The sequence below is a fragment of the Oncorhynchus clarkii genome, chromosome 3, assembly GCF_045791955.1.
Source record: "Oncorhynchus clarkii lewisi isolate Uvic-CL-2024 chromosome 3, UVic_Ocla_1.0, whole genome shotgun sequence".
NCBI lineage: Eukaryota > Metazoa > Chordata > Actinopteri > Salmoniformes > Salmonidae > Oncorhynchus > Oncorhynchus clarkii.
In genome coordinates, this window is record NC_092149.1 from 56529838 (window position 1) to 56543963 (window position 14126).

Sequence of the window (14126 nt, forward strand, 5' to 3'; positions counted from 1 at the left end):
ATTAGTCATGAGTAGGGTGGTTGCAGTGACCATATTACCGCCACACCAGTCATCATGAGTCATGAGTAGGGTTGTTGCAGTGACCATATTACCGCCACACCAGTCATCATGAGTCATGAGTAGGGTTGTTGCAGTGACCATATTGCCGCCACACCGGTCATCATGAGTCATGAGTAGGGTGGTTGCAGTGACCATATTGCCGCCACACCGGTCATCATGAGTCATGAGTAGGGTGGTTGCAGTGACCATATTACCGCCACACCAGTCATCATGAGTCATGACCGCAGTCAAATTCCATGTGACCGTTAAATCACGGTAATCTCATTTAGTGCACTCTGTCCGTGCGTTGGTACTAGTACCCAACTCGCTAACGACCATCAGGTCGCTAATGGTCTGGTTCTCAGGGCTCTGTCGTCCCTCCGTCAGGTCCTAATGGTCTGGTTCTCAGGGCTCTGTCGTCCCTCCGTCAGGTCCTAATGGTCTGGTTCTCAGGGCTCTGTCGTCCCTCCGTCAGGTCCTAATGGTCTGGTTCTCAGGGCTCTGTCGTCCCTCCGTCAGGTCCTAATGGTCTGGTTCTCAGGGCTCTGTCGTCCCTCCGTCAGGTCCTAATGGTCTGGTTCTCAGGGCTCTGTCGTCCCTCCGTCAGGTCCTAATGGTCTGGTTCTCAGGGCTCTGTCGTCCCTCCGTCAGGTCCTAATGGTCTGGTTCTCAGGGCTCTGTCGTCCCTCCGTCAGGTCCTAATGGTCTGGTTCTCAGGGCTCTGTCGTCCCTCCGTCAGGTCCTAATGGTCTGGTTCTCAGGGCTCTGTCGTCCCTCCGTCAGGTCCTAATGGTCTGGTTCTCAGGGCTCTGTCGTCCCTCCGTCAGGTCCTAATGGTCTGGTTTTCAGGGCTCTGTCGTCCCTCCGTCAGGTCCTAATGGTCTGGTTCTCAGGGCTCTGTCGTCCCTCCGTCAGGTCCTAATGGTCTGGTTCTCAGGGCTCTGTCGTCCCTCCGTCAGGTCCTAATGGTCTGGTTCTCAGGGCTCTGTCGTCCCTCCGTCAGGTCCTAATGGTCTGGTTCTCAGGGCTCTGTCGTCCCTCCGTCAGGTCCTAATGGTCTGGTTCTCAGGGCTCTGTCGTCCCTCCGTCAGGTCCTAATGGTCTGGTTCTCAGGGCTCTGTCGTCCCTCCGTCAGGTCCTAATGGTCTGGTTCTCAGGGCTCTGTCGTCCCTCCGTCAGGTCCTAATGGTCTGGTTCTCAGGGCTCTGTCGTCCCTCCGTCAGGTCCTAATGGTCTGGTACTCAGGGCTCTGTTGTCCCTCCGTCAGGTCCTAATGGTCTGGTTCTCAGGGCTCTGTCGTCCCTCCGTCAGGTCCTAATGGTCTGGTTCTCAGGGCTCTGTCGTCCCTCCGTCAGGTCCTAATGGTCTGGTTCTCAGGGCTCTGTCGTCCCTCCGACAGGTCCTAATGGTCTGGTACTCAGGGCTCTGTCGTCCCTCCGTCAGGTCCTAATGGTCTGGTTCTCAGGGCTCTGTCGTCCCTCCGTCAGGTCCTAATGGTCTGGTACTCAGGGCTCTGTCGTCCCTCCGTCAGGTCCTAATGGTCTGGTTCTCAGGGCTCTGTTGTCCCTCCGTCAGGTCCTAATGGTCTGGTTCTCAGGGCTCTGTCGTCCCTCCGTCAGGTCCTAATGGTCTGGTTCTCAGGGCTCTGTCGTCCCTCCGTCAGGTCCTAATGGTCTGGTTCTCAGGGCTCTGTCGTCCCTCCGTCAGGTCCTAATGGTCTGGTTCTCAGGGCTCTGTCGTCCCTCCGTCAGGTCCTAATGGTCTGGTTCTCAGGGCTCTGTCGTCCCTCCGTCAGGTCCTAATGGTCTGGTTCTCAGGGCTCTGTCGTCCCTCCGTCAGGTCCTAATGGTCTGGTACTCAGGGCTCTGTCGTCCCTCCGTCAGGTCCTAATGGTCTGGTTCTCAGGGCTCTGTTGTCCCTCCGTCAGGTCCTAATGGTCTGGTTCTCAGGGCTCTGTCGTCCCTCCGTCAGGTCCTAATGGTCTGGTTCTCAGGGCTCTGTCGTCCCTCCGTCAGGTCCTAATGGTCTGGTTCTCAGGGCTCTGTCGTCCCTCCGTCAGGTCCTAATGGTCTGGTTCTCAGGGCTCTGTCGTCCCTCCGTCAGGTCCTAATGGTCTGGTTCTCAGGGCTCTGTCGTCCCTCCGTCAGGTCCTAATGGTCTGGTTCTCAGGGCTCTGTCGTCCCTCCGTCAGGTCCTAATGGTCTGGTACTCAGGGCTCTGTTGTCCCTCCGTCAGGTCCTAATGGTCTGGTTCTCAGGGCTCTGTCGTCCCTCCGTCAGGTCCTAATGGTCTGGTTCTCAGGGCTCTGTCGTCCCTCCGTCAGGTCCTAATGGTCTGGTACTCAGGGCTCTGTCGTCCCTCCGTCAGGTCCTAATGGTCTGGTTCTCAGGGCTCTGTCGTCCCTCCGTCAGGTCCTAATGGTCTGGTACTCAGGGCTCTGTCGTCCCTCCGTCAGGTCCTAATGGTCTGGTTCTCAGGGCTCTGTCGTCCCTCCGTCAGGTCCTAATGGTCTGGTACTCAGGGCTCTGTCGTCCCTCCGTCAGGTCCTAATGGTCTGGTTCTCAGGGCTCTGTCGTCCCTCCGTCAGGTCCTAATGGTCTGGTACTCAGGGCTCTGTCGTCCCTCCGTCAGGTCCTAATGGTCTGGTACTCAGGGCTCTGTCGTCCCTCCGTCAGGTCCTAATGGTCTGGTTCTCAGGGCTCTGTCGACCCTCCGTCAGGTCCTAATGGTCTGGTACTCAGGGCTCTGTCGTCCCTCCGTCAGGTCCTAATGGTCTGGTTCTCAGGGCTCTGTCGTCCCTCCGTCAGGTCCTAATGGTCTGGTTCTCAGGGCTCTGTCGTCCCTCCGTCAGGTCCTAATGGTCTGGTTCTCAGGGCTCTGTCGTCCCTCCGTCAGGTCCTAATGGTCTGGTTCTCAGGGCTCTGTCGTCCCTCCGTCAGGTCCTAATGGTCTGGTACTCAGGGCTCTGTCGTCCCTCCGTCAGGTCCTAATGGTCTGGTTCTCAGGGCTCTATCGTCCCTCCGTCAGGTCCTAATGGTCTGGTTCTCAGGGCTCTGTCGTCCCTCCGTCAGGTCCTAATGGTCTGGTTCTCAGGGCTCTGTCGTCCCTCCGTCAGGTCCTAATGGTCTGGTTCTCAGGGCTCTGTCGTCCCTCCGTCAGGTCCTAATGGTCTGGTACTCAGGGCTCTGTCGTCCCTCCGTCAGGTCCTAATGGTCTGGTTCTCAGGGCTCTATCGTCCCTCCGTCAGGTCCTAATGGTCTGGTTCTCAGGGCTCTGTTGTCCCTCCGTCAGGTCCTAATGGTCTGGTTCTCAGGGCTCTGTCGTCCCTCCGTCAGGTCCTAATGGTCTGGTACTCAGGGCTCTGTCGTCCCTCCGTCAGGTCCTAATGGTCTGGTACTCAGGGCTCTGTCGTCCCTCCGTCAGGTCCTAATGGTCTGGTTCTCAGGGCTCTGTCGTCCCTCCGTCAGGTCCTAATGGTCTGGTTCTCAGGGCTCTGTCGTCCCTCCGTCAGGTCCTAATGGTCTGGTTCTCAGGGCTCTGTCGTCCCTCCGTCAGGTCCTAATGGTCTGGTTCTCAGGGCTCTGTCGTCCCTCCGTCAGGTCCTAATGGTCTGGTTCTCAGGGCTCTGTCGTCCCTCCGTCAGGTCCTAATGGTCTGGTTCTCAGGGCTCTGTCGTCCCTCCGTCAGGTCCTAATGGTCTGGTTCTCAGGGCTCTGTCGTCCCTCCGTCAGGTCCTAATGGTCTGGTTCTCAGGGCTCTGTCGTCCCTCCGTCAGGTCCTAATGGTCTGGTTCTCAGGGCTCTGTCGTCCCTCCGTCAGGTCCTAATGGTCTGGTTCTCAGGGCTCTGTCGTCCCTCCGTCAGGTCCTAATGGTCTGGTTCTCAGGGCTCTGTCGTCCCTCCGTCAGGTCCTAATGGTCTGGTTCTCAGGGCTCTGTCGTCCCTCCGTCAGGTCCTAATGGTCTGGTTCTCAGGGCTCTGTCGTCCCTCCGTCAGGTCCTAATGGTCTGGTACTCAGGGCTCTGTTGTCCCTCCGTCAGGTCCTAATGGTCTGGTTCTCAGGGCTCTATCGTCCCTCCGTCAGGTCCTAATGGTCTGGTTCTCAGGGCTCTGTCGTCCCTCCGTCAGGTCCTAATGGTCTGGTTCTCAGGGCTCTGTCGTCCCTCCGTCAGGTCCTAATGGTCTGGTACTCAGGGCTCTGTTGTCCCTCCGTCAGGTCCTAATGGTCTGGTTCTCAGGGCTCTATCGTCCCTCTAACCACTCTGACGTCAATGCAAATGCAATAGAAAATCACATCAAACACTTATCAGTGTCATGCTTTTGAAAGGTTCACGACTGAGTGGAAAACATGGTGGTTGTGGATGTTGTTTCAAAGCCAAACACAAGGAAATGGACAGTGCTTTCAAAATATGGATAGGCCTTAATACAGTCTGAGCCCAAGCCCCCACCCCCGCGCAGAGACAGGGTCTGTCAACAGTTTTAATGAAATATGTTTTGTTGAGAATAATTTAATTTTTTGATGTTACCGAACAGATTCCATCCAAAGTTAAGGCTGCATGCTTCTCCATGGTTGATGCATGGAGTGAAATAAGGGTTCTGATCAGCCCAGACACTTTTATATGTAGTCCCTTATGAAAGAGTTTTGATGGTTGCCACTAAAAAGAGGATGATCCCAGCTGCGACTTTATTTCTCAGCTGCTAGTATTAAGCACATGCTCCACTATAAAACTGGAATAGCCTGCCCTGCATAATTATGAAAACCGAACTGTGGAAAGCGGCCTCCATTCGCTATTCGAGTGCACACGTATGATGTTTATTTTTTCCCTCCCTGCACCTGTTCCTGCCCATTTGACAACGGGCCATTCTAAATCAAAACGTATTGTGTGTGTGTATATTGTTATTATTTTATTCAGCTAAGTTCAATTATATTCTTCTTACTATGAAATCATATAAAATAATGGCACGTGACTTATAAGCATATATTCTCTGCTAAATGAACTGGAGATGCTAAACATGTTTATGTTAATTAACGGTCAATTACGGTGAGAACGGCAGTCATTTGCTTGACAATAACCGGCAAAATGTCGTGACCGCCACAGCCCTAGTCATGAGTGCTTTCAGGTGCGTGTTCCGCGGCACATTTTCTTCACAATAGACAAACGGGCCCGTTTATTGTTCAGGACAACCCAGGGTATGACGCCGTGTGATCTTGGTACTCTGAATCAAACATGGTGACCATAAACGTTGACACTGTGTATGACATGGAAATGTGAAGTGCACATTTGGACTGTTTTTACTTGCCTCTGTGACATCAAAGCTGTATTTTATTATAAGCCTCAACATCTCATCTTTCAAAATACATTGAGTCCTCTTAATTTACAGCATTTCCCTCAGTCAGACGACAAAGAAAGTTGCCTAATTTAGCGGGAGGGATGGGATGGGGGCAACTTCTTGTCACGTGTGTTGCTCAAGTTCAGAACTTCTTGTCAGTCAATAACCGTACAGAGCTGTAAAGTGGAGAGCCTGAACTGTACAGCCACTGCGTTCCAATTTGAGTTCTTATCAGTGCCCAAATCTGCACATTTCTACCCGAGTACGGGTACGAGTGTAAAGGGCTAAGGCCTACATTTTTCTATCCTGGGCCACATGACTACATTTCTTGACATTCTGTTGGCAGCGCACATTAGGCCCAGACAGCTCGTACAGTGAATCTACACACAGGACTGATCCTTGAGCTCCCAGCTTCAGTCTGCCGTAACTTATTGGACTAAGTCCAGGAGTTTGGTCTTGTCTGGAGTAGGTCTTGTTAGTGTTATTCATCAAGCTGAAATGCCACAGGGGAATCTAGGTCAGTGCGATTCTGGTCTGGCTCCTAATAGCCCTCCCTAACGATCTTTAGACACATGTTGTTGCTCAGGCTGCAAGTTTCCACTTCTCGTTACGGTTACCGGGAACGACAGAGATTTGGCTAATCAGGTCGTCTGATCTGATTTAAGCAACACCTAGGAATCGCATGACTGACCAACTCGCCTCGGGGACAGGAGGACAACAAGATGTGCAGTGTTTTCTTTTAAACAGTCTTCTGTCTGTCTGAGGATGTATATTTTGTTGACGCTGCACCCACTCTAAATGGAAGTCCTTGAGGTATGATAAGAACTTTATTTCGAGTAACGTTTCCTGGAGGTGCACTTGATCTGTAACACAAGCTGGCACAAGCTGGGGAGTCTTAAGAGGATAGGGGGAAAGGAGGTTACCTCAGCTGGTGTGTGCCTGTCTGAACCAGTAGTGTATCTTGTGTATTTCTAAACTTGCTGTTTTTTTATCTTTGCGTGTGTTTCTCTAAGCTCAACGTTTTGCGCGCGTCTCTGAATCCCTTGTGAGTGCATGTTTGTTGACGCTCCTTTTCCTGTCTCCGAAGTTCCTGCTGTACTGCGAAGGCACTCGCTTCACAGAGAAGAAACACCAGATCAGTATGGAAGTGGCAGAGAGTAAAGGCCTGCCCAAGCTCAAATACCACCTGCTGCCCAGGACCAAAGGCTTCACCACAACACTGAAATGCCTCAAGGGCACAGGTGGGGCATGCATGCACGTGTCGCGCACGCACACATACCCACGCAGTTCAAAATAAGGTCTCGTATTTATTATAGGTTTTCTCTTCTGTCTTTCATTGTTTTTAGTATCTGCCGTGTATGATGTCACACTGAATTTCAAAGACCACCAAGTCCCCACTCTGCTGGGCATAATCAACGGCAAGAAATACATGGCAGATATGAGAATCAGGTGGGTACTAATCAATATGTGTGACCCTGTGGTTATTACTTGAGCCGTTTCAAGCGAAAAGCCATGACGTTCTGTTAGCCTCTTGGCTTTCTTCCAAGCACATCGCTATTTTTTTAAATAGTAAGCGGGACAGTGGACTTCTCAGAACTGAACCAGAATCTTACCTAACACTCCTTTGTGTTGCTGGGGTAGTCCTGTCCTACCCAACCCGCAGAGGTAAAGGGAGAAAGGCATCAACAGAGATCACGGCTTGCCCTGCGGTGAAAAACAGGATTCGGCGGCCTTATATGTCCTTGAGACCATAAGTCAATCACGAGTTACAGTACCAGCCTTCAGGGAAGAAAAAAAAAAAAAAACGAACTCTTAGGGAGAGGTGAGTAAAACTATAAGATTACAGGGAGCCATTTGTCTATGACGACATGGGCTGTTTCTTTTCAAATCATAATGACCATTTGAATGAGAACATTGAGAGACCTTCAAAGCCTTTCCTTTAAATTAGATTACACGGAGGGGCATATCAAAACAGCTCCACTGCGTGAATGAGCCCCCTGTGATTCTAAACGGGGAGAGTAGCATGGTGTGGCAAAAACAGGTGCTTGTGGCAAATGATACATAATGCTATACATCCAAAGGCTGTTTTACGGCCCTGTTTTACTGTAGATGAACACCGTCTGAGGTGCCCCATCTGAACTTTGGGTGAGTTTGCCCCCTGGTGGTTAGATGTTGCAATACCAGACTCATTCTCTACTCCATGGTTTCCCAAACGTGGCACTGAGTGCACGTTTTGGTGTTTGCCCTAGCACTACACAGCTGACTCAAATAATCAACGGTTGATGATGATTTTTTTTAAAATTTGAAGTCAGCTGGTTTGTGATAGGGCTAAAACCAAAACGTGCACCCGGGGGGGCTGGACCGAGTTTGGGGAAACCCTGCTCTACTGCACTCCATAGCAGGCTCCCCCTGCTATCTCCCGATTTTGTGTTGACTGCTTGTCTCCCCTGCTCCTTCTCCCTACAGACGGTTCCCTGTAGATGAGATCCCAGAAGATGAGAAGGAGTGTGCCAACTGGCTTCATAAGCTTTACCAGGAGAAGGTAGGGCTCTTCAGTGCTTGAGTTGTAACTGCATATGGTTAAATGCAGTTTTGTTCCCTGTACAAGTCTCACACACAGATAAACTCCCATGTGAGATGAGTTACTGACACATACCTTATTTGGAAGTAACAACAAAATATGTTTAACCAGGTTTGGTAGTACCTTGACATTCATTCTGTGTCCCTCTCCAGGATGCTCTGCAAGAACACTATCATAAAGAGGGCACTTTCCCAGGTCCCACCATCACCCCTCCTCGCCGGTTGTGGACGCTACTTAACTTCTTGTTCTGGGCGACCCTGCTGCTCTCGCCCCTCATAAATTTCGCCTGCGGTGTGGTGGTCAGTGGCTCCCCCCTCCTCATCCTCGGCTTCAGCCTCTTCCTTATCATTGGTGAGTAGAGGGTACATAATGCCTCCTCGTTACTCTTACCTTAGGCTGGGGCTGGGACGTTGATCCAATAACCATGAGGTTTATAGCTAACTCTTAACACACATGGGAATGTGACTGAGATGTTGACCAATGTGCGTAGTTCCTGACAATGTTTTCTGCCTCTGAGATTTGGTCCATAATCTCTTGTCTGTTATCTTTTTGGTCCTCCTCAGCCTCCATAGCCATCCGTCGCCTGATCGGTGTCACCGAGATAAAGAAGACGGGCTCTAGTTACGGCGACGAGGGGGCTAAGAAACAGAACTAGAACTCTCCCTCCCGACCGCGGTTGGTCGCTCTCGTACGGTCCTCCTGCGGTCCCCTTCCACCTATTCTGTTGTCCTGAGGTGTGTGCGAGTAAGCACTCCGGGGGGGGGGGGGTCAAACCGATTTACACCAGAGATGTAACGGATCTGGACAATGAGGGAAGGAAGAGAAGGAGGGGTTTGACCATGGGAGGAGTGTAGAGAGAAAAGGGAGACCATCTGCAGCCAGCTCTCTGTGGAGTAGGAGAGGGCAGGACTGAGAACAGGAGGTACTGCTGTGGACATGCTCCTTGCCCCCTTATCCAACCCCCCCAGTCCCCCCGCCACCTCGCACTCTTCGACTCCTTTGACCCTAGGAACCAAGCCTATCAGCAGCTCTCCTTTCCATAACTTTCTTTTCAATCTAGTTTTTGATTTGAGGTTGAGGTGTTACTTCAGTGTTCACCTTGTAACATACAGTATATCTCCCCCTCGTTCTACCGAAAAGCCTGGCAGAGCTCTACAATGCGACCATTTTCCTCACCTACGCGCCTAAATATGTTGCTGTCCGCCTAGAAAAAAAAATCACCCAGATGATAATTGTTGCAATGATTTCACTGTACCGCAGCCCCTGAGTGCCATGGGGAATACACCAAGCGCAAATTCATGACCGTTGTAATTGCACCATTACTACAAAGAAAACGGCTTGTTACCTCCAAATATTTTTCATTGTGCTCCTTCTTTGTGTACTTTCTTCAACTTAGGCACACGTATGCTCACTGTACAAAACGGTCAGTGTAGAGCCCTGCCAGGTTTCCTCTTTGCTTTTTACCTCTGAGCAAAAAAGGTGTTTATTTTCACTGTGCTTCATCTCTCTGTTGTGGGAACCATTTTTATTCGTGAGCAAATATAATGGGGTGGTTCTATGATTCTATAAGTCTATGCATTCTTACCAAGACAGTCAGATAGAGTTTGGCTGCTGTTGAATATTACTTAGGGACTTATTTTTAACAGAGCTATGTTCAACAGCAGAGATGGGACTTCCAGTGTTTTAAATACTGAGTCAGGGTTCTGTGTGTTAAGACTACAGCAAGGGCTCTGTATTCATTAACTTCATGGTAACTTATTAACATTGCCATGATATTCCACACCACTATTCCAACGCCCCCGGGTTCTGACCCTAATTATTTTATGTATGTAGGTTTTACAGCATTCTCCATTGCTTGCTCACCAGTAGATATCTGCACACATATTACCATGCCAGTTCCCGAGTGAACTATGAACTTGTTCTCCTGCCATCTCTGCTCTGGTTTAAACATGCTAAACCACCCTCAGTGTTAGTGTGACCTCTTATAATAACCTTAACCACCAATTCCAGTCAAAACAGACAATGATAACCCCCAGCTACCCTTTATAATTGAAATGCAGTACTTACTGAATTAATGAGTTTTTCTAATGAAGCTGAGAGCTGCTGGTCTCACTGTCACCCCCTTCTCTCCTAAAACAGTGGTGGGGTTGGTAGTGGCATTAGTGTACGGAAACCCAGCACTTACTACTGTCCACTTGTAACCTCATTACTGAAAGGACATTTGATTCTGCTCTTCAGCTCTAGACTGTAGTAATGTTTGCCTTAATTCAAGTTTACTTAGGCTAGAGTGATTGTTTGACTGGTTGCTAGGTTCCCTCCCCACCTCATCTCTCCCTCCACTACAGTCTTCTATTCAGACACACTCCACCAACCCTTCATCCATAATGGTGCACTGTGGGTAGTTGAGTTCTCTCCGGGGTAGTACTGACATGTTTATGGGTTAATTATGCCAAGGTATATGTTGAGATGCGAGGATCAATAGGATCTTATTATCAGTAGCCACCTATGAGTAACATGATGTTACTAAAGCTACTTTTGGGTAGTAGTTCTTATTTTTTATTTATTTTTCTCATTTTATTTTGCTGCAATTCATTGTACGGCACAGCAACTGCATTTGCTTTTAAAACATGTTATCTCTACTCATTGGACAGTTATTTACACTCTATGATGGTAGTCTTAATGGTGACCCGCCCCATCTGTGGTCTGAGGGGTTGGTGTATAGGGAGGCGGATGACACCTTTATAACTGGGTTTGTCAGCGCAACATGCAAACATGATAGCAACACGTCATCACTAGTCTAAAGAACACCATTCTGTTTCACCGTCACCATCTTTTCTCCCTATGTTGATGTCCTTTTGTTGTTCTTTTATTAATTTTTCTTTTTTTGCGTTAAATGTTTTTTAACCAGGACAGATTCATGCAAGCCTTAACAGACAGAGTGCAGCTTCATTGCATTGTGTGTGTGTGTGAACTTAGACAACACTTCCTCAGTAGTATTAGGTTTTGATTGGCAAGTAGTGAGGGAAACTGACTCAGTAAGATTCACATAAATCTGCCCTCTGTTAAAATAACGAGGAACTCGTGTTTTATTTCTCACTCCAGAAAAAATGGGTTAGGGTTAGTTAAAGTATAGCTATTTGTAAAGCTGAAGAGATGAGGGTCCCATGAGAATCTGCTCCTAGTTACAGTAATAGTTAAGAGGGCCCCATTTTAATAATACTTACTGTCCCATGATGCTTCTGTGTTCGATACCTCTGTTACAACTCCTGTTACATCTCTCAACTGTCAATACAACTGTTACAGTAGCTTAGGAGATATATGTTCAAAGTTTTGGGGCATAATGTTATCACCAGTCTACTTCCCATAACTCTAAACTACAGTACCACCTCTCCCTCAGGTATCTATCAGTCCAGCTCTGTGTATAAGGTGTATATATTTCAGTGCAACAGAACATGCAGAGAATTTAACCTGTGGGTTTTTACTTGGGGAAAAAAATCCCACTAACTTTGAATTTTTCTCATTTTTGGTCAAGTTTTCGAAACTTAAGAATTGGGTAACATTAGAAATACGACACTGAAATCTGACCCTTTTTGGCTTAAAAGTTGAGTCAAGATGTGCCACTTATTTGTCCTTTTTCTAAATATCTGTTTATTCAATTAAGAATATTAATATTCTAATGCTGTCAGTTTGTCTGAATGAATTTCTCAGTTTGCAGCAGAATCCAGATGTCATTCTAATGAGACCAAGTCATCACGGGAGGGTGCTGAGGGGAGGCCGGCTCATAATGGCTGGAATAGAATGAATGGAATGGTATCCTACACATGGAAACCATGTTAAATGTGTACGATACTTTTCCATTCACTCCATTCCAGCCATTACTATGACCTTGTCCTCCCCAATTAAGGTGCGACCTGCGGTTGTCATGAACTATCAATACAGACAATGGCAGAACCACACACTGCAAAAAGTTACATCTAAGAAAGCCTATATAATGTATTGAATAAAAATTCACTTAGTTCTATATATACATACCTACAGTACCAGTAAAAAGTACGGACACCTACTCATTCCGTTCTGCAGCGATACACCATCCCATCTGGTTTGCGCTTAGTGGGACTATCATTTGTTTTTCAACAGGACAATGACCCAAAACACACCTACATGCTGTATAAGAGCTATTTAACCAAGAAGGAGAGTGATGGAGTGCTGCATCAGACGACCTGGCCTCCACAATCACCTGACCTCGACCCAATTGTGAGAGACCGCAGAGTGAAGGAAAAGCAGCCAACAAGTGCTCAGCATATGTGGGAACTCCTTCAAGACTGTTGGAAAAGCATTTCTCGAGGAGCTGGTTGAGAGAATGCCAAGTATACACTTAAATTACATACACTTAAATTGGAGTCATTAAAACAAGTTTTTCAACCACAAATTTCTTGTTAATAAAATATAGTTTTGGCAAGTCAGTTAGGACATCTACTTTGCATTTTTCAAACAATTGTTTACAGATTATTTCACTTATAATTCAGTGGGTCAGAAGTTTACATACACTAAGTTGAGTGTGCCTTTAAACAGCTTGGAAAATTCCAGAAAATGACATCATGGCTTTAGAAGCTTCTCATAGGCTAATTGACATAATTGAGTCAATTGTAGGTGTACCTGTGGATGTATTTCAAGGCTTACCTTCAAACTCTGTGCCTCTGTGCTTGACATCAAAGGGAAAATCAAAAGAAATCAGCCAAGACCTCAGAATACAAAATTGTAGACCTCCACAAGTCTGCTTCAACCTTAGGAGCAATTTCCAAATGCCTGAAGGTACCATGTTCATCTGTACAAACAATAGTGCGCAAGTATAAACACCATGGACCATGCAGCCGTCATACCGCTCAGGAAGGAGACGCGTTCTGTCTCCTAGAGATGAACGTACTTTGGTGCGACAAGTGCAAACAGCAACAGCAAAGGACCTTGTGAAGATGCTGGAGGAAACGGGTACCGTTATATTCACAGTAAAACGAGTCCTCTATTGGCAAAACCTGAAAGGCTGCTCAGCAAGGAAGAAGCCTCTGCTCCAAAACCACCATAAAACTGCACATGGAGACAAAGATTGTACTTTTTGGAGAAATGTCCTCTGGTCTGATGAAACTAAAATAGAAGTTTTTGGCTATAATGACCATCGTTATGTTTGGAGGAAAAAGGGGGAGGCTTGCAAGCCGAAGAACACCATCCCAACCATGATGCACGGGGGTGGCAGTATCATGTTGTGGTGGTGCTAAATAGATGGCATCATGAGGATGGCAACTTATGTGGATGTATTGAAGCAACATCTCAAGACATCAGTCAGGAATGTAAATCTTGGTTGCAAATGGGTCTTCCAAATGGACAATGACCCCAAGCAAACTTCCAAAGTTGTGGCAAAATGGCTTAAGGACAACAAAGTCGAGGTGTTGGGAGTGGCCATCACAAAGCCCTGACCTCAATCCTATAGAAAATGTGTAGGCAGAACTGAAAAAGCGTGTGCGAGCAAGGAGACCTACAAACCTTACTCAGTTACACCAGCTCTGTCAGGAGGAATGGGCCAAAATTCACTCAACGTATAGTGGGAGGCATGTGGAAAGCTACCTGAAACATTTGACCCAAGTTAAACATTTAAAATAAATGGCAAATGCTACCAAATACTAATTGAGTGTATGTAAACATCTGACCCACTGGGAATGTGATGAAAGAAATAAAAGCTGAAATAAATCATTCTCTCTACTATTGTTCTGACATTTCACATTCTTAAAATAAAGTGGTGATCCTAACTGACCTAAAACAGGGAATATTTACTAGGATTAAATGTCAGGAATTGTGAAAAACTGAGTTTAAATGTATTTGGCTAAGGTGTATGTAAACTTCCGACTTCAACTCTGTGTTATTTCATAGTTTTGATTTCTTCACCATTCTACAATGTAAAATAAGAAAAACCCTTGAATGAGTAGGTGTCCAAACTTTGACTGATACTGTGTATGTGTGTATGTATATATATATATATATATATATATATATATATATATATATATATATATATATATATATATATATATATATATATATATATATATATATATATCCACAGTTTAGACATTGCTAATGTTGTACCTGACTATTGTAGCTGGAAACGGCAGATTTCTTTATGGAAT

The 14126-nt window shown here is 47.3% G+C and overlaps 1 protein-coding gene across 3 annotated transcripts in view; it reads left to right on the forward strand.

The window, feature by feature from the left end:
* LOC139399480 (1-acyl-sn-glycerol-3-phosphate acyltransferase gamma-like) overlaps positions 1 to 11610 on the forward strand; it is a 34811-nt gene extending 23201 nt beyond the window's left edge. For all 3 annotated transcript variants that reach the window (XM_071144893.1, XM_071144894.1, XM_071144897.1), the window contains exons 6-10: positions 6457 to 6610; positions 6716 to 6818; positions 7836 to 7911; positions 8103 to 8301; positions 8514 to 11610. In XM_071144893.1, coding sequence (XP_071000994.1) covers positions 6457 to 6610; positions 6716 to 6818; positions 7836 to 7911; positions 8103 to 8301; positions 8514 to 8605 — 624 coding nt within the window. In that variant the 3' untranslated portion in view covers positions 8606 to 11610. The remainder of the gene's footprint in view (positions 1 to 6456; positions 6611 to 6715; positions 6819 to 7835; positions 7912 to 8102; positions 8302 to 8513) is intronic.
* Positions 11611 to 14126: the final 2516 nt, after the last annotated feature.